General features: G+C 35.1%; 3 protein-coding genes across 3 annotated transcripts; all 3 read left to right on the top strand.

The window, feature by feature from the left end:
* Positions 1 to 515: 515 nt before the first annotated feature.
* On the top strand, positions 516 to 5718 carry LOC111368376 (uncharacterized protein At2g17340-like). The gene is made up of 7 exons (XM_022989605.1): positions 516 to 681; positions 809 to 895; positions 2317 to 2391; positions 2472 to 2549; positions 2659 to 2736; positions 5192 to 5254; positions 5348 to 5718. The coding sequence occupies exons 1-7, from the start codon at positions 580 to 582 to the stop codon at positions 5426 to 5428; spliced, it is 564 nt and encodes a 187-aa protein (XP_022845373.1). The 5' UTR covers positions 516 to 579; the 3' UTR covers positions 5429 to 5718.
* Positions 5719 to 6619: 901 nt separating this feature from the next.
* Positions 6620 to 11884, top strand: LOC111368362 (putative thiamine biosynthesis oxidoreductase ThiO). Its single transcript, XM_022989594.1, has 9 exons — positions 6620 to 6799; positions 6899 to 6956; positions 7996 to 8104; positions 8250 to 8391; positions 8815 to 8866; positions 8953 to 9099; positions 9192 to 9303; positions 10662 to 10788; positions 11261 to 11884. Exons 1-9 carry the CDS (start codon positions 6684 to 6686, stop codon positions 11727 to 11729), a joined length of 1332 nt encoding a protein of 443 aa, XP_022845362.1. The 5' UTR covers positions 6620 to 6683; the 3' UTR covers positions 11730 to 11884.
* Positions 11885 to 13433: 1549 nt separating this feature from the next.
* On the top strand, positions 13434 to 18984 carry LOC111368369 (putative thiamine biosynthesis oxidoreductase ThiO). The gene is made up of 9 exons (XM_022989598.1): positions 13434 to 13613; positions 13713 to 13770; positions 14810 to 14918; positions 15064 to 15205; positions 15629 to 15680; positions 15767 to 15913; positions 16006 to 16117; positions 17475 to 17601; positions 18074 to 18984. Exons 1-9 carry the CDS (start codon positions 13498 to 13500, stop codon positions 18540 to 18542), a joined length of 1332 nt encoding a protein of 443 aa, XP_022845366.1. The 5' UTR covers positions 13434 to 13497; the 3' UTR covers positions 18543 to 18984.
* The last annotated feature ends 485 nt before the right edge of the window (positions 18985 to 19469 follow it).

Below are 19469 nucleotides of genomic sequence, written 5' to 3'. Positions count from 1 at the left end.
CCCCCCGCCCCCCCCCCCCCCCCCCCTCTTTTGGGGTCTATACTCTTATGTGTTGGAATTTTTGGCCTTGGATTACCCTGATGTTCTCATCTTTCTTTAGTCAGATAAGCCTGTTTGTTGTCTCTAGCCCCTAATTTTCATAATTTCCGTTGTTGAAGCTGAAAGTTTCTGACACCTCGCCGCTCTTCAACGACTACAAGCCAAGGCAATTCTGTTAATATCACGTTACCGATCTTTAAAAATTTCAGTCTCATGTTGTACTTTTGTGATGTTACACAAAGTAATACGACCGGGGAACTACACAACTCATAGCCATTTCACCAAAATCTAACTCTTGAATGCCATCCTGCAACAAAACTAATCATGTTGATTACTATTAATGAAGCCTGATGTATCTTTATCTGTGAACATTCTATGAAGTTTTCCAACCCATTTTTGGTGCTGATATGAAATATTCATCAATTATTCAGAGAACACGGATATATGTTAGGTTTAAATAGCTCTCTGTGAATCTTGATTGACATCAACTTTCTTTTTCAACGTATCTTGAAGCTTGCAGAGCTATTTGCAAAAGATGGCATGTCCTTTCAAGCTAGCTGTCAAAACCTTGTCCCTCGACCCTGGGTTATTGATGATCTTGACAATTTCATATCTAAGTGGGGCAGAAAATTATGGAAAAAAGTGAGTTTACACATGACTATATGAGTTTTAATTAATGTCTCATGATAATTGTCTTGTCAATTATTTTCTTTTGTACATTAATCTATGACACATGTTGCCTTCAGTAACTTGCTCATCCGTAATGCAGGCTGTAATTTTTGTAGATAATTCTGGTGCAGATATTATTTTGGGTATATTGCCATTTGCTAGAGAGTTACTTCGACTTGGTGTACAGGTATGATTTGAGAAGCTTGTTATTCGTTATACTGCCCATAGAACAATTTTTTTGCTGAAGCTTGTGTTTTACGTATGTTATGAAGCAAGAGAAAATACAATTTGCTCAGGCCTTCAGTAACTTGCTCATCCGTAATGCAGGCTGTAATTTTTGTAGATAATTCTGGTGCAGATATTATTTTGGGTATATTGCCATTTGCTAGAGAGTTACTTCGACTTGGTGTACAGGTATGATTTGAGAAGCTTGTTATTCGTTATACTGCCCATAGAACAATTTTTTTGCTGAAGCTTGTGTTTTACGTATGTTATGAAGCAAGAGAAAATACAATTTGCTCAGAATGCATTACAACCAACAGTTCTGTACTTGATGTTTTTTATATGTACATGACATGTGGATGAGTTTTTAATTGACGTTGGCTGTACCAATCTTTTCGATATGAGTTGAATTTGTTTATTTTGTATGTAGTTCCTTATTGTGATTATGTGACTAGAGACGAATGTTAAATTTATCAAATGTAATGAGAAAATCCCTCATTACAGTTGATCTGGGCTGTTGGGAAAATCAGCTTCCCATGATTTCAAGTTTGAAACTAATATGAACCACGCAAATGTGCATGCATAAGGCACAGATTTCTTTTAGTTTTTTTCCTCTAGAGGGAAGTCCAATTCTGAAGTTCAATGATCCGAACCACCTACATGTGAGGAAAAATGTTAAATGCTAATTTAAAGTAAATAAATTCATTTTCTCTCTAAAAGCTTAAACTTTAGATGACACCGTTCAAGGGTCCAAGCATGCAAATTCACATTTACCATCATAGGTCCTCTTCCCTATGTCCTCCTTGACCCTTTTTTTTTTTTTTTTTTTTTTGGTCAATGTCAATTGAATGGTGAAGTCAGGATCACGTTATAAAGAGACCAGCTTATAGCTGCTATGGCCATTTTTTTTTGAGGTTTTTGAATGTCAATTGAATGGTGAAGTCAGGATCACGTTATAAAGAGACCAGCTTATAGCTGCTATGGCCATCCCCAATGAAAACTCGTACGGTTGACGAGACTTATTTCATCATCGAGTAGAACAGCTTCATAATCCATGTGGAGAAGACAAGCAGCATACTGAGCTCTCTTGTTTTTAATCAACTCTAAATAGTAGAAAGAGTAGGACATCTTGAGGTTAAATGTATGGATCATACTCAAGAGTTCATCAATAATTTAAAACGAGGTGAACAGAAAGGTAAAATACTACTCAATAAATGAAATTGATTTGAGAGTCAAAATTGATATATGACAATGCAGGAAGTCTGATATCCAAGCTTATCCTAAGATGTAATTTAACATTACATCTAGCTGCGGTTGTGTTGCTCTATATCTGGATCTTCCAGTTATCTGTTTGTAGTTAATTTATACACATTTCTTTCTTGGCAGGTAGTATTGGCAGCAAATGATTTGCCTTCTATCAATGACGTAACTTACCCTGAACTAGTTAATATTATCACGAAGGTAGTGGGAAGCTTATGTATTGGTACTGTGGTAATTCAAAATCTAGGTTGGCTCTGGCACTTACAATTTTTATTCTACAGTTAAAGGATGAGAATGGGAAACTTGTGGGGGTTGATACTTCAAATCTTTTCATCGCCAACTCGGGTAATGATTTGCCGGTAAGTAGAAAATCTCCTTTATTGTATGTGACCTCTCTCTACAATTTTGAAATACATGTTCATTTAGATTTTTAAACTGTCTTTATTGTGGTCTTATATTTTATTACAGGTCATTGATCTTACAAGAATATCGCAAGAACTTGCCTACTTGGCAAGTGATGCTGACTTAGTGATTATGGAGGGAATGGTGAGTGCTTTATATGAGAATTCTCCTGTACAGTTGTAAAACATATATGGCTTTGAACTTCCATTATTTTCTTCTTGAGTTTGTTTCTTTGAAAGAATTGTTTCATATTTATTTATTTACTTATTTTATTTTTTTTATGGCGAATATTCGCCTTATTGCTACATGTCGGGAAATAATAGAAAAGTAATAGTCATTGTCATTTAATCGAGTTGAGTGATGATCAACTTGAAGAGAAAGAGCTGTTATGTATTACTAGCTCAGATGTTCTACAATTAGGATAGTAATGGGAAATATCCATTTTTGGGAATCATGGATTTGTTGAGTCTCTAGTCAAAATAAAATCCTCCTTGTAGACGTCAAATGTAATTGTCCCAAGGATTGTGATTCTAAGGTTCAATGTACATTAATCTTTAATGAGCAGCTTCATGCTCAATGCCATTGTGAAGCCAAAACAATGCTTTCAGCTCCTGACGCGCTTTTCCAAATGCATGTAATTTTGTCTATTTATAAAAAATAAAGGTAGGCTATTGATGGAAAAGTGTGGAGAAGAAAATTAAGATTTAATATGATGTTTATGGGTTAGAAAATCATATTATTGAGTGCCCAATGAAGTTTTATGGCGAATGCCAGAGGAAAAATGAATTTCTGCACATATATATTCATGCTATTATGTTTCTAATGGAGCAATTATGAATGTGAGATCTAGACTAGAGGTCAAGGTTGTGACCATGGCCAATGAGTACTTAAACATGCTTTATTCATGGATGAACTCAGGGAATATCTAACATGAGGTCCTCTGGTGTATATTTCTTCGATCTTGACATGGTTTTAGTTAATAGTGTATTAGGAAAGGGGTGGATTCTAAGAACTTCCAAAGAGGGCTTTGAAATCTGAAGGTTTAAGATTAACTAAAAACAAAGACAAATGTATAGAATGTCCTTTTAGTCATTGTAGAGAAATGATGATAGTATTCACAATAAGGATTCAGCTATCCTATGGAGTTATTCTTTTGTGTATCTGGGTTAATATTTTTGAAGAGAATGTATTGCAAAAAGTTAGAAAAAATTCAACAAAATGGATAAGTATTATGTTTATGTGATTAAACACACCTACCGAGTTTTAAAAAAAAAAAATAATAATAATGATAAAATAATAAAGTTAGACGAGTTTTTTACTACCAATTGTGCTTTCTGCAATTGAGCTTTTATCTGTCCAAAGACAAAATGTTTGTAAACTGAACATATGACAAATGAGGCCAGATGAATGTGTGGCCATAATAGAATGAATAAAATAATATAGAATGAATAAAATAATAAATGAGAACATACGTCAATAAGTGAAAGTGCCACCAATTTAGGATAAATTAAGACGGGTGACTACAGATGAAGAATTTCTACTGTAGATTTAAAGAAACTTCCATGTACACAAGCAATACAATACCACTAGAATATGCTAAAGGAGTGATAGGTAGATGAAAAAAACTAATTCGGCTTGATATGGTGGTTGGTGAAGATTTGATTTTGTTGGACACATAGTTAATTGAAACTCTACAAATGAACTTTTACCTCATGTTACCAAAGCGTGTAAATACCATGTTGAATTTGTATGAGATTTGTAAGAAAGAAATTGGATAGTAACTTAAAACGTTCTTTTTGTTAATTTGTAATGAGTGTTTACAATAACAATTTCTGTTTGTTCGGCATTCAATATGTTGCCCAACTTTGAAAATTGTTCTGTATATAAATTATTTTTACATAATGTATGTTGCAAGATGGTTATGGTGCATCTTCAGGAGTTAGTTTTGAGAGGATTTTCATGAAATAGGTGTAATTAATTATTTGTTTGAAAGACAATTGAGTTTGGTTGTAAGACTGGCATTTGTGGAAATCAATCTTTTTTATTTTCTTTTGGGTGATTTAGATAGAGAGGCTATAAACCATATTTCTAACACACATGAACGGAGATAAAAAAAGCATGAGACATTATGTTCAACTGAGACGAGCTAGTGCTTTCTAGTTTCTCCTCTCCGCTGCTTGCATTTCAAAAATTTAGTTAATTAGTTGACATTATTAATGTATATATAACCTAGCACAAATGCACTTTGAACAAAGATTAGAAACAAAGGTAACACCACCGAAGTTAGATTAGAAACACAGGAAAAATGTTGGTGTTTAGATCAAATGTTGGCATGCTATGTTCTTTACAACCACTTAATATGAAATTGTTTTGGATGTAGATTTTGTAACACTTGGATCAGATGCTTCAAGTATCTCGACTTTGATCTATAAGTTTTCTCCGTTGATCCTGTATGTGTCAATAATTCTTTGGCCTGTTGAGACCATGTCAAGAAGCAACACAGCAACATATTCACATTTGCCCTCTCTCTCTCTCTCTCTCCATAATGGTATGGTAACTTTATCGCCATTTGAAATTATTCTCTTTAAATTTTGTGCAGGGCCGTGGAATTGAGACTAACCTCTATGCTCAGTTTAAATGTGATTCCCTGAAAATTGGCATGGTAACTATACAATATAGCATCAAAGTCCTCTCCCTCTCCATCTGTTGTGTCGTCAGTTTATGGAATAATCAATTTTTCCTCATCTCTTTACAGGTGAAGCACCTGGAGGTTGCACAGTTCCTTGGGGGGCGGCTTTATGATTGTGTTTTCAAGTACAACGAATTTTCAGGCTAACGGCATATTTTGTCAACCTATTGTGGTCACATTTGAGAATATAACATGGAGAATTGTATTATGGAGTGGTAATAGTGCAATTTGCAGCGCTCTCTTTAGCCCACCATTAGTTCCAGTCACTGGGATTATACATTAGGTTATTTTGGGCTAATATTGCAATTTTATATGTTATGATGGGATCTTGAGTCTATGTTGAACCACAAATAACCTGATATTTATATGCATGCTTAACCTGGTGTTGCAGGTGGACAAAGATTGATGAAATGTCGGAAAAATATAGTTGCATGTCATTTATGGTGTACATTGAAATAAAAAGCAGGCAGATCAATTTGTTTGGTTGGATGCTAAGTTATTTTGTTAATAGAGCAAAGCCATTCAAATACTCCCTACAAAACCCAAAAAGGTCTAAACGACTCCATTTTGTAATTGTAGATTCGTGGGGATTTATTGAGCCACTAAAGTAGATCATCTTAAGAATTATGAATGATAGAGTAACATCCTAACAGATTGAGTAGATGGTTGGAGTGTTACACCGTTTTTGCATACTAACAAATTTTTGTGATGAAGAATATGAGATCTATTTAGTTGGAATTATTCTGTAATAGTAATTAGGTTGGTGTTTTATTGTGCTAAATAGCATTAGGGGTGGGCTGTAGACACATGAGCTCGACTCGTCCCTATGGGCAAATTGAGCTTGGCTTGTGTTTGAATCTTATGATTGGCTCGGCTCTCTGGCTTATGGGCCTCACGAGTCAAGCCATCCACAAGTCCAAACGAGCTAAGTCAAGCTATCTTGTTTTTAAATTAAATTAATAAAAAGGAGCAATTTTTAAAAGAAATTAATAAAATTAAATCAAAAAATGAGGAATAAAAAATGAGTCAGTCCACGAGCCCAAACACACTAGTTTATGGGCTTGTACTGATGAGTTGGCACATGAGCTCAAATGAATTGGTGCGTATACCTAACAAGTTGACCAAGTTTGGTCTGTGAACAAAATAAGTTCAACTTGATCCATAGTTCGTATTAAAGCGAGCTCGAGTCATCTATGGACAGAACTGGGACAAGCCGAACTCACAAGCCCCGCTTGACTTGTTTGCCATCCCAAAATAGCATTAGTCAATACTATAAGTTTAGGATCATGCTGGAAAAAAAGATAAGGAATGAGATTGCCCTTGCGTCAATAGATTGAGGACGAGTAGTCCAATTTTCTCTTAATTGAATTAAGCTAGCAAAGGGGACTCATCGTCAAATTCAATGGTGGATACATCAGTTATCACTGTACCCATGCCTTTATTTTACTCTAATATATCATCTTCGCTGGTCCCTGTTTCTTGCCATTCTTCCGCTTCTCTCTCGAATCGACCCATCAGGTGCTGCCTTTCTCTTCTCTTCCTATTTCTATAACATATATGTAGAGTTAATTGTATGTGTTGTGGTCTAAATCGTTTTTGTTGTATACAAAAATGTAGGTATGCAGTTCTTGGTGCTGGCTTCGCTGGGTTGTCTGTAGCTTGGCATTTGCTCAATGTACTCTCTCTCAATCTCTCATTCTTTGGATTTTTGGAGATGTTTGTTTAGACCAACTGATTTGAATTGTGATTGAAAATGAAGTTTTCTAGTACCTGAATATATAAAAAGAAAATGAAGTCTTCAATTAATATAGAAATCAATTCTTTTAGTTATTTTTTTTTTCTCTGCAAGGGTTTTTATCGGAAACAAGTCATAGCCCAAACTCAATATTTTGTCTAATCTTCTGGCGTATGAGTTTCTAGTCAAAGCTCCAAATATTATGAGTTTTGGAGCCACTATGCTCACGAGCATGCAAATACCATATAGAATGTACAGCATAGTCTAAATTTGTCTTATCAAAAGAATATAATGTGTATGGTTGTAAATGTCTTCATTGATTCATCATCTTCTCTATCTTGGCAATAATTTCAAAATAGATGAGCGGTAGAGGGTGTTCCGGATTGCACTAGCAATGGCCGTCCAATGCTCAAGTCAAGCATAAGGAGAATAATCTAATGAAATAAAAAGTAAATAATAAGATTTGTGTATATAGTAAATTTTGTTTACTAATTTTTATAGGTTATGCCCTATATATAAACAAGGAACAGGTGGTCAACTAACCACTTTATTCTACTTTTGTCATCCTTAGTTTTTGGGATTAATGAGCAAGAAAATGGGTAATAAACCCTTGAAATTGGTGGTCAAGTGAGCCTTATTAAAGGATTAGAAGTTCGTTTGAATATTTGTGCCGCAAGAGTGTGATATGCCTGTTTTGATAATATGTGTTTGATGCACTTGATAAATGGCGCTTTATGTGTACTTACTATGATTATGATGCAGTTTTCTTTTATTTATAGTTACTTTGATCTTATTGAAGTTTAATTTTGTTTGGAGAAATTTTTATGGTTCTCCATTTCACCTAAATTAGAATTTGATTTAGTTTAGGCAATTATCGTGCTTTAACTTTAAATTGTGTTTGTATAAATGCTCAATTCAAGATTGCTGGTTTCTTCTTTTCTTCCATCCTTCGCCAACTACTGGGTACTTGTGCTTGCAGTGCAGTTCCAAGAAATTGGATGTGTGCATCGATATTTATGATCAAGTCGGCATTGGTGGAGGTGCCTCTGGAGTTGCTGGTGGACTCTTGCATCCATACTCCCCAAAAGGTCCATATCTCTTTAGCCCTGTTCCCATTATGATCTTTCCTATCAATTTTTGTCCAACTATCTTTTCGATGACTTGCAATTTTCCAAGAGGTATTAGTGTTTGAAAACATGATCTATTTTTGAGTGAGACTGTTTATTTTTGTAGTTAAGCTACTTTGGCGGGGCGCAGAGTGCTGGAAAGAGAGTTTAGATCTTCTTAATGTTGCTGAGGGTGCACTATTTAAGCTAGTAAACGGGGGAAATCAAGACTCTCCCCCAAACAGTGAACCTTCCATCGTCAATAGGAGGTTTGTTCTTTCTTACAATTGTTCCATAACATATCCATATTCCTATACAGAATTATTCACTGGCTTAATAAATAGCCGCTCCAATGATTTCTCATTGACTTTTTTATTACCATATCCAAGACAATATTGGCTGCATGAAGACCTGAATAGGAGCAAATCATAAACATATTTCCAAGCATAAACCTTGTTCTGTGAACAACTTTTGTTTCCAATCTATAGCATTATGGTGGGTGTTTATATTGTTATAGTTTAGCGGCTATAAAGGGTGACTTAGGGATATTATGCTTTTCTTTTTCTTTCCTGAACTTAATTTAGCACCTATAAGCATTACTTATACATTATGAAGTTCATCTTATGATGCCGATGTAATTTTTCCTCTTTCTTTACAAGTAACACCCTCTGATATCCACTTTTTTACTTCAGAGGAATCCTAAGACCAGCTCTCAGCTCGAAGAATATAGACCTAATGAGTAGTGTAAGCCCTTTTCTACTAGCTAACTAAGCAAGGAGTTTCAATTTGACTTCTTGCTGATGCAAATTCATCTTATTTTCTATGAATAGAATGCTGAGAACTGCCTTACCGGTTGCAGAATAGAGTCCATTCATGAGGATGCTGCTCAGGGTCTTGTGCCTGATATTTCTGTACCATTAAACTTGGCATTTTATATGCCTGAAGCCCTGAGTATTAATTCTCAATGCTATCTTGAGGTTCGTAGAAAGGCTTAATGATTTTAATGTCTGAAATGATATCTGTTCAGATTATTTCTTTTGCTATTTTCCCTCTCGTGATATTCATGTAGGCACTGTACCTAGCATGTGAAAATCTAGCAGAAGACATGTCCAAGGTGGGTGTTGCACGGAAAGAACTGTCTTTGCACAAGAAATCTGTTGAGAACCTCTTAGAACTATCAGGTATCCTCCATATGATTTCTTTGTTCGCGTAATTACATGTTAAGTATGAAGTTTTTTTTTTTTTTTTTGCAATTGTAAAGTCTGTGTATATAACCACCTAGGTTTTAAAGAAAATGCATTGATTGCAATAAGTTCCCCCTTCCTCAAAGAGGAAGGATACTGAGCTTTTGAAAACTGCAAGGAGATAATTAAATCATCATAGGTGATAGGACTATAACTACTTTTGATGCTCTCTTAATGCATAAACTAAATTAACTACAGGGTATAATTATCTCGATCTAGATTAGTGGCTATTTTGTATTCATAATTTTTTTTTTTTTGGTCAAATCTTTTAATAAATCAAACTTAGCCCATGTTTGGTTTGGATAAAATTTAGACTTTTTTATGCTGGATCCCAAAATGTGGGGTTGAAAATCAGTTTGAGGAAAGATGAGTTTTAAGAAATGGGGCCAAACATATGGGTTTATTAGTATTTGATAGAGCTGATAAGAATTTTTTTTCTAATACTTTACTTTCAAGTAAAAAGGTTTATTTGACTAGAAGGGGACCATAATTTTAAAAGAACAAGTTGCTTATTTAATTCAAAATATTGCAGGTTCAGAATCAGTTCATTTTTAAAAAAATATATATTTTCAATCAAAATAATCAATTCTCAAATTGATTTTAAATATTATTGAGCAAACAAGTTGGCTTCATAGGGTTTTATTTCATTATTATGTGCTTCTGGTACTTATTTGTATTCCTAAAAGTGGTCAGTAAGTTCCTCAATTATTTATGCCTTTACACATTAATTATAACAATTTAAAATTTTAAGATATTTAAAAATAGTTTCAAATGTTAAATATTTTAGAAAGTTATATGAAGATAATAATTTCTTTTAACTACTAACATTTTAAATTAAGTTAAATAATAAACTTTAATTGAATTGCTCTGCAATATTTCAAATGTAAGTCTCTTGAGTCAAATTTTATACATTAAATAGCAAAATATCTTTTTCAGTTGTTTGACATTCTTTACGCGCTTACAAGTATTCATCTTACCAAAAATATAAACATAACTACTTATGATACACCTTACTCAAATATATATCTTAAAAATGGTCTTGCTACATGCAATCGAAAGCATAATGGAACATGTAAGGAACAATTTTAAGCTAAGACAGAAGGCTCCATAGATGGACAAGCATCAGCTTTAAGCCTTGGCCTTATACTTGAAATTTCAGTCATAATATCTAGCAACCTTCAGCCTTGCACAATCAACATGAAACTCACCGTTCGTTGTTTGACAAGTGCTTTTTCTTTTTGATAATTTGTGATTCGTGATTCTGAGAAAGGAAAACTAATAGCATTTGTTTTCAGGGGAATACGATGCAATTATTATTTGTCTAGGCGCCAGGGCTGCCTTTTTGCCAGAGCTCTCGGGAAGGCTCCCTTTACGGATGTGCAGAGGTTTAGTTACTCGCTTGCAGCTTACTAATGATCTCAGGTAAATCTCATGTTGCTATGCTTTCATGTAGAACGGTATAATATATTATTTTATGCGCTGCAACAATAATAGGCATATAGATTTTGTTTGTAAATTCCAACCACTATGTTTGGTAAAGCTTTTTCAAGCTTATAAGTTGGTCAAACATCATTTTTATTTGCACATTTTGTAGGACCTACAAATTTTATCCATACATTTCGTAGGACCCTAATTTTATTCATATATTACGTGGGACCCATATGTTATAATCTACAAAATGCTTTACCAAACATACACGATATGAGATGCTATAGCTTCTCTTGACATCTCAGTGCTTACGCAGTTGAAAATTGCGCATCTAGTCATCTTATATTGTTCTGTGATGACTCCATGTTGAACAGCTAGGCATTGTTCCAGATTCTTGTCCAAATATTTATTTTTTCCATCTAGGGAGTAGAGTTCTTAATAATTTATCTCTTAATATTTGTTGCAGAAAAGATTATCCGAAATATAGCCCTTCAATCTTGTCAGACGCATGGCTTTCTGTACAAGGTGCTCGCAGTATGCATATGGGTTCAACATGGGAGTGGAAGTCTACAAATTATTCAAGGGACGTTTCTGTGGAGGAAGCTACTAAGGCGATGGAAGTGCTTCTACCAAAGGCATCTGCTGTGTACCCACCCATTAAAGAATGGACAATAACTGGTGCAATGGCAGGACTAAGGGCGATGCCACCACTCACTGCAGATGGATCGCTTCCAATTCTTGGCTGCATAGATAACTTGATACATGGTGGTAATAATGGTGGTTGTAAGTACTGGTTGTTTACAGGGTTGGGGGCAAGAGGTCTGCTGTTCCATGGGTGGCTTGGGAAGCTAATGGCCCAGGCTGTGCTTTCCTGTGATGAAGGTTTGATCCCATCTGAGTTGACTTCATGGAAGTACGAAATGCAGCAGCAATAGTAAGTAGTCGAGCATTCATGTGTTTGAAGAGCCAAATATTCAAGGCCAGTTTTGACGTCAGTGCTTAACGAAGAAGAAGATACTAATGGTGTCAGGGATTGTGCTAGCTAAACAAAGGGGGTGACTAGCAAGAAAAGCTACAAGCTGATTAGAAATTACAGCGAGGAGTAACTTTTGCTACTTGATTTCACGGATTGTGATAATTGTACTTGCTATGGGTCCATTCATGGCTCATGGGGATGTAGATTTTGTAACACTTGGATCAGATGCTTCAAGTATCTCGACTTTGATCTATAAGTTTTCTCCGTTGATCCTGTATGTGTCAATAATTCTTTGGCCTGTTGAGACCATGTCAAGAAGCAACACAGCAACAGATTCACATTTGCCCTCTCTCTCTCTCTCTCTCTCTCTCTCTCTCTCTTCTCTTTACAGGTGAAGCACCTGGAGGTTGCACAGTTCCTTGGGGGGCGGCTTTATGATTGTGTTTTCAAGTACAACGAATTTTCAGGCTAACGGCATATTTTGTCAACCTATTGTGGTCACATTTGAGAATATAACATGGAGAATTGTATTATGGAGTGGTAATAGTGCAATTTGCAGCGCTCTCTTTAGCCCACCATTAGTTCCAGTCACTGGGATTATACATTAGGTTATTTTGGGCTAATATTGCAATTTTATATGTTATGATGGGATCTTGAGTCTATGTTGAACCACAAATAACCTGATATTTATATGCATGCTTAACCTGGTGTTGCAGGTGGACAAAGATTGATGAAATGTCGGAAAAATATAGTTGCATGTCATTTATGGTGTACATTGAAATAAAAAGCAGGCAGATCAATTTGTTTGGTTGGATGCTAAGTTATTTTGTTAATAGAGCAAAGCCATTCAAATACTCCCTACAAAACCCAAAAAGGTCTAAACGACTCCATTTTGTAATTGTAGATTCGTGGGGATTTATTGAGCCACTAAAGTAGATCATCTTAAGAATTATGAATGATAGAGTAACATCCTAACAGATTGAGTAGATGGTTGGAGTGTTACACCGTTTTTGCATACTAACAAATTTTTGTGATGAAGAATATGAGATCTATTTAGTTGGAATTATTCTGTAATAGTAATTAGGTTGGTGTTTTATTGTGCTAAATAGCATTAGGGGTGGGCTGTAGACACATGAGCTCGACTCGTCCCTATGGGCAAATTGAGCTTGGCTTGTGTTTGAATCTTATGATTGGCTCGGCTCTCTGGCTTATGGGCCTCACGAGTCAAGCCATCCACAAGTCCAAACGAGCTAAGTCAAGCTATCTTGTTTTTAAATTAAATTAATAAAAAGGAGCAATTTTTAAAAGAAATTAATAAAATTAAATCAAAAAATGAGGAATAAAAAATGAGTCAGTCCACGAGCCCAAACACACTAGTTTATGGGCTTGTACTGATGAGTTGGCACATGAGCTCAAATGAATTGGTGCGTATACCTAACAAGTTGACCAAGTTTGGTCTGTGAACAAAATAAGTTCAACTTGATCCATAGTTCGTATTAAAGCGAGCTCGAGTCATCTATGGACAGAGCTGGGACAAGCCGAACTCACAAGCCCCGCTTGACTTGTTTGCCATCCCAAAATAGCATTAGTCAATACTATAAGTTTAGGATCATGCTGGAAAAAAAGATAAGGAATGAGATTGCCCTTGCGTCAATAGATTGAGGACGAGTAGTCCAATTTTCTCTTAATTGAATTAAGCTAGCAAAGGGGACTCATCGTCAAATTCAATGGTGGATACATCAGTTATCACTGTACCCATGCCTTTATTTTACTCTAATATATCATCTTCGCTGGTCCCTGTTTCTTGCCATTCTTCCGCTTCTCTCTCGAATCGACCCATCAGGTGCTGCCTTTCTCTTCTCTTCCTATTTCTATAACATATATGTAGAGTTAATTGTATGTGTTGTGGTCTAAATCGTTTTTGTTGTATACAAAAATGTAGGTATGCAGTTCTTGGTGCTGGCTTCGCTGGGTTGTCTGTAGCTTGGCATTTGCTCAATGTACTCTCTCTCAATCTCTCATTCTTTGGATTTTTGGAGATGTTTGTTTAGACCAACTGATTTGAATTGTGATTGAAAATGAAGTTTTCTAGTACCTGAATATATAAAAAGAAAATGAAGTCTTCAATTAATATAGAAATCAATTCTTTTAGTTATTTTTTTTTTCTCTGCAAGGGTTTTTATCGGAAACAAGTCATAGCCAAAACTCAATATTTTGTCTAATCTTCTGGCGTATGAGTTTCTAGTCAAAGCTCCAAATATTATGAGTTTTGGAGCCACTATGCTCACGAGCATGCAAATACCATATAGAATGTACAGCATAGTCTAAATTTGTCTTATCAAAAGAATATAATGTGTATGGTTGTAAATGTCTTCATTGATTCATCATCTTCTCTATCTTGGCAATAATTTCAAAATAGATGAGCGGTAGAGGGTGTTCCGGATTGCACTAGCAATGGCCGTCCAATGCTCAAGTCAAGCATAAGGAGAATAATCTAATGAAATAAAAAGTAAATAATAAGATTTGTGTATATAGTAAATTTTGTTTACTAATTTTTATAGGTTATGCCCTATATATAAACAAGGAACAGGTGGTCAACTAACCACTTTATTCTACTTTTGTCATCCTTAGTTTTTGGGATTAATGAGCAAGAAAATGGGTAATAAACCCTTGAAATTGGTGGTCAAGTGAGCCTTATTAAAGGATTAGAAGTTCGTTTGAATATTTGTGCCGCAAGAGTGTGATATGCCTGTTTTGATAATATGTGTTTGATGCACTTGATAAATGGCGCTTTATGTGTACTTACTATGATTATGATGCAGTTTTCTTTTATTTATAGTTACTTTGATCTTATTGAAGTTTAATTTTGTTTGGAGAAATTTTTATGGTTCTCCATTTCACCTAAATTAGAATTTGATTTAGTTTAGGCAATTATCGTGCTTTAACTTTAAATTGTGTTTGTATAAATGCTCAATTCAAGATTGCTGGTTTCTTCTTTTCTTCCATCCTTCGCCAACTACTGGGTACTTGTGCTTGCAGTGCAGTTCCAAGAAATTGGATGTGTGCATCGATATTTATGATCAAGTCGGCATTGGTGGAGGTGCCTCTGGAGTTGCTGGTGGACTCTTGCATCCATACTCCCCAAAAGGTCCATATCTCTTTAGCCCTGTTCCCATTATGATCTTTCCTATCAATTTTTGTCCAACTATCTTTTCGATGACTTGCAATTTTCCAAGAGGTATTAGTGTTTGAAAACATGATCTATTTTTGAGTGAGACTGTTTATTTTTGTAGTTAAGCTACTTTGGCGGGGCGCAGAGTGCTGGAAAGAGAGTTTAGATCTTCTTAATGTTGCTGAGGGTGCACTATTTAAGCTAGTAAACGGGGGAAATCAAGACTCTCCCCCAAACAGTGAACCTTCCATCGTCAATAGGAGGTTTGTTCTTTCTTACAATTGTTCCATAACATATCCATATTCCTATACAGAATTATTCACTGGCTTAATAAATAGCCGCTCCAATGATTTCTCATTGACTTTTTTATTACCATATCCAAGACAATATTGGCTGCATGAAGACCTGAATAGGAGCAAATCATAAACATATTTCCAAGCATAAACCTTGTTCTGTGAACAACTTTTGTTTCCAATCTATAGCATTATGGTGGGTGTTTATATTGTTATAGTTTAGCGGCTATAAAGGGTGACTTAGGGATATTATGCTTTTCTTTTTCTTTCCTGAACTTAATTTAGCACCTATAAGCATTACTTATACATTATGAAGTTCATCTTATGATGCCGATGTAATTTTTCCTCTTTCTTTACAAGTAACACCCTCTGATATCCACTTTTTTACTTCAGAGGAATCCTAAGACCAGCTCTCAGCTCGAAGAATATAGACCTAATGAGTAGTGTAAGCCCTTTTCTACTAGCTAACTAAGCAAGGAGTTTCAATTTGACTTCTTGCTGATGCAAATTCATCTTATTTTCTATGAATAGAATGCTGAGAACTGCCTTACCGGTTGCAGAATAGAGTCCATTCATGAGGATGCTGCTCAGGGTCTTGTGCCTGATATTTCTGTACCATTAAACTTGGCATTTTATATGCCTGAAGCCCTGAGTATTAATTCTCAATGCTATCTTGAGGTTCGTAGAAAGGCTTAATGATTTTAATGTCTGAAATGATATCTGTTCAGATTATTTCTTTTGCTATTTTCCCTCTCGTGATATTCATGTAGGCACTGTACCTAGCATGTGAAAATCTAGCAGAAGACATGTCCAAGGTGGGTGTTGCACGGAAAGAACTGTCTTTGCACAAGAAATCTGTTGAGAACCTCTTAGAACTATCAGGTATCCTCCATATGATTTCTTTGTTCGCGTAATTACATGTTAAGTATGAAGTTTTTTTTTTTTTTTTGCAATTGTAAAGTCTGTGTATATAACCACCTAGGTTTTAAAGAAAATGCATTGATTGCAATAAGTTCCCCCTTCCTCAAAGAGGAAGGATACTGAGCTTTTGAAAACTGCAAGGAGATAATTAAATCATCATAGGTGATAGGACTATAACTACTTTTGATGCTCTCTTAATGCATAAACTAAATTAACTACAGGGTATAATTATCTCGATCTAGATTAGTGGCTATTTTGTATTCATAATTTTTTTTTTTTTGGTCAAATCTTTTAATAAATCAAACTTAGCCCATGTTTGGTTTGGATAAAATTTAGACTTTTTTATGCTGGATCCCAAAATGTGGGGTTGAAAATCAGTTTGAGGAAAGATGAGTTTTAAGAAATGGGGCCAAACATATGGGTTTATTAGTATTTGATAGAGCTGATAAGAATTTTTTTTCTAATACTTTACTTTCAAGTAAAAAGGTTTATTTGACTAGAAGGGGACCATAATTTTAAAAGAACAAGTTGCTTATTTAATTCAAAATATTGCAGGTTCAGAATCAGTTCATTTTTAAAAAAATATATATTTTCAATCAAAATAATCAATTCTCAAATTGATTTTAAATATTATTGAGCAAACAAGTTGGCTTCATAGGGTTTTATTTCATTATTATGTGCTTCTGGTACTTATTTGTATTCCTAAAAGTGGTCAGTAAGTTCCTCAATTATTTATGCCTTTACACATTAATTATAACAATTTAAAATTTTAAGATATTTAAAAATAGTTTCAAATGTTAAATATTTTAGAAAGTTATATGAAGATAATAATTTCTTTTAACTACTAACATTTTAAATTAAGTTAAATAATAAACTTTAATTGAATTGCTCTGCAATATTTCAAATGTAAGTCTCTTGAGTCAAATTTTATACATTAAATAGCAAAATATCTTTTTCAGTTGTTTGACATTCTTTACGCGCTTACAAGTATTCATCTTACCAAAAATATAAACATAACTACTTATGATACACCTTACTCAAATATATATCTTAAAAATGGTCTTGCTACATGCAATCGAAAGCATAATGGAACATGTAAGGAACAATTTTAAGCTAAGACAGAAGGCTCCATAGATGGACAAGCATCAGCTTTAAGCCTTGGCCTTATACTTGAAATTTCAGTCATAATATCTAGCAACCTTCAGCCTTGCACAATCAACATGAAACTCACCGTTCGTTGTTTGACAAGTGCTTTTTCTTTTTGATAATTTGTGATTCGTGATTCTGAGAAAGGAAAACTAATAGCATTTGTTTTCAGGGGAATACGATGCAATTATTATTTGTCTAGGCGCCAGGGCTGCCTTTTTGCCAGAGCTCTCGGGAAGGCTCCCTTTACGGATGTGCAGAGGTTTAGTTACTCGCTTGCAGCTTACTAATGATCTCAGGTAAATCTCATGTTGCTATGCTTTCATGTAGAACGGTATAATATATTATTTTATGCGCTGCAACAATAATAGGCATATAGATTTTGTTTGTAAATTCCAACCACTATGTTTGGTAAAGCTTTTTCAAGCTTATAAGTTGGTCAAACATCATTTTTATTTGCACATTTTGTAGGACCTACAAATTTTATCCATACATTTCGTAGGACCCTAATTTTATTCATATATTACGTGGGACCCATATGTTATAATCTACAAAATGCTTTACCAAACATACACGATATGAGATGCTATAGCTTCTCTTGACATCTCAGTGCTTACGCAGTTGAAAATTGCGCATCTAGTCATCTTATATTGTTCTGTGATGACTCCATGTTGAACAGCTAGGCATTGTTCCAGATTCTTGTCCAAATATTTATTTTTTCCATCTAGGGAGTAGAGTTCTTAATAATTTATCTCTTAATATTTGTTGCAGAAAAGATTATCCGAAATATAGCCCTTCAATCTTGTCAGACGCATGGCTTTCTGTACAAGGTGCTCGCAGTATGCATATGGGTTCAACATGGGAGTGGAAGTCTACAAATTATTCAAGGGACGTTTCTGTGGAGGAAGCTACTAAGGCGATGGAAGTGCTTCTACCAAAGGCATCTGCTGTGTACCCACCCATTAAAGAATGGACAATAACTGGTGCAATGGCAGGACTAAGGGCGATGCCACCACTCACTGCAGATGGATCGCTTCCAATTCTTGGCTGCATAGATAACTTGATACATGGTGGTAATAATGGTGGTTGTAAGTACTGGTTGTTTACAGGGTTGGGGGCAAGAGGTCTGCTGTTCCATGGGTGGCTTGGGAAGCTAATGGCCCAGGCTGTGCTTTCCTGTGATGAAGGTTTGATCCCATCTGAGTTGACTTCATGGAAGTACGAAATGCAGCAGCAATAGTAAGTAGTCGAGCATTCATGTGTTTGAAGAGCCAAATATTCAAGGCCAGTTTTGACGTCAGTGCTTAACGAAGAAGAAGATACTAATGGTGTCAGGGATTGTGCTAGCTAAACAAAGGGGGTGACTAGCAAGAAAAGCTACAAGCTGATTAGAAATTACAGCGAGGAGTAACTTTTGCTACTTGATTTCACGGATTGTGATAATTGTACTTGCTATGGGTCCATTCATGGCTCATGCTCCTGCAGTGCATGCAATGTTTTGTGACACTACTTATATTGTGATGTACTTCCGTAGTTGGGCTAGGACGTCTCAAAATCTGTTGGGGTATATGTCCAAAAATAGTAGGAATTTACAGCAGTAAGATAAACATTTCGATTGTTATTAAATAATAATAGGGTTTTCCTCATTGTTTGCTTTATGAATTACATCGATTCCTTAGACATGCATGGTGGTTATTTGCAAATTCTATATTTTCTTCTTATCAGCTTTGATCTGAGCTTATTTCCCATGTACTATTAGCTGTATGTTGTATCAATTGAATTGTGCCACCTGTGCAGTTATGCTTTTGTAGCCATTTCAACTATTACATTGTTCATAACACACTGTCAATTCTAATAAGACCTTTCTTATTATCACAACCCTTGAAATCATCTCAGTCAAGGAAAAGATAGAACAAAGAGTAGAAAATGAAATATTTTGCGTTACAAGTTTTTGGCTGTCAACGAAGTACATTAAGAAAATTTTTGAAGTGGAGTTGTTCCCGTATCCTCTCATTACTTAGGTCCTTCCGAGCAATTTCCCTCTTATTATTAGTACGTTTTAGCCATCTCAACCATTATGGTGCCCATAGCTTTTTGCAAACTATCACAACGCTTTATTTTCAGGGAAATATTATAGTTCATGACATCTGAATTTGTCTTTTTCCCC

Source organism: Olea europaea, chromosome 2 (assembly GCF_002742605.1).
Source record: "Olea europaea var. sylvestris chromosome 2, O_europaea_v1, whole genome shotgun sequence".
Classification (NCBI taxonomy): domain Eukaryota; kingdom Viridiplantae; phylum Streptophyta; class Magnoliopsida; order Lamiales; family Oleaceae; genus Olea; species Olea europaea.
Note: the sequence above shows the minus strand (reverse complement) of the source record. Positions and strands in the feature narration are given on the sequence as shown.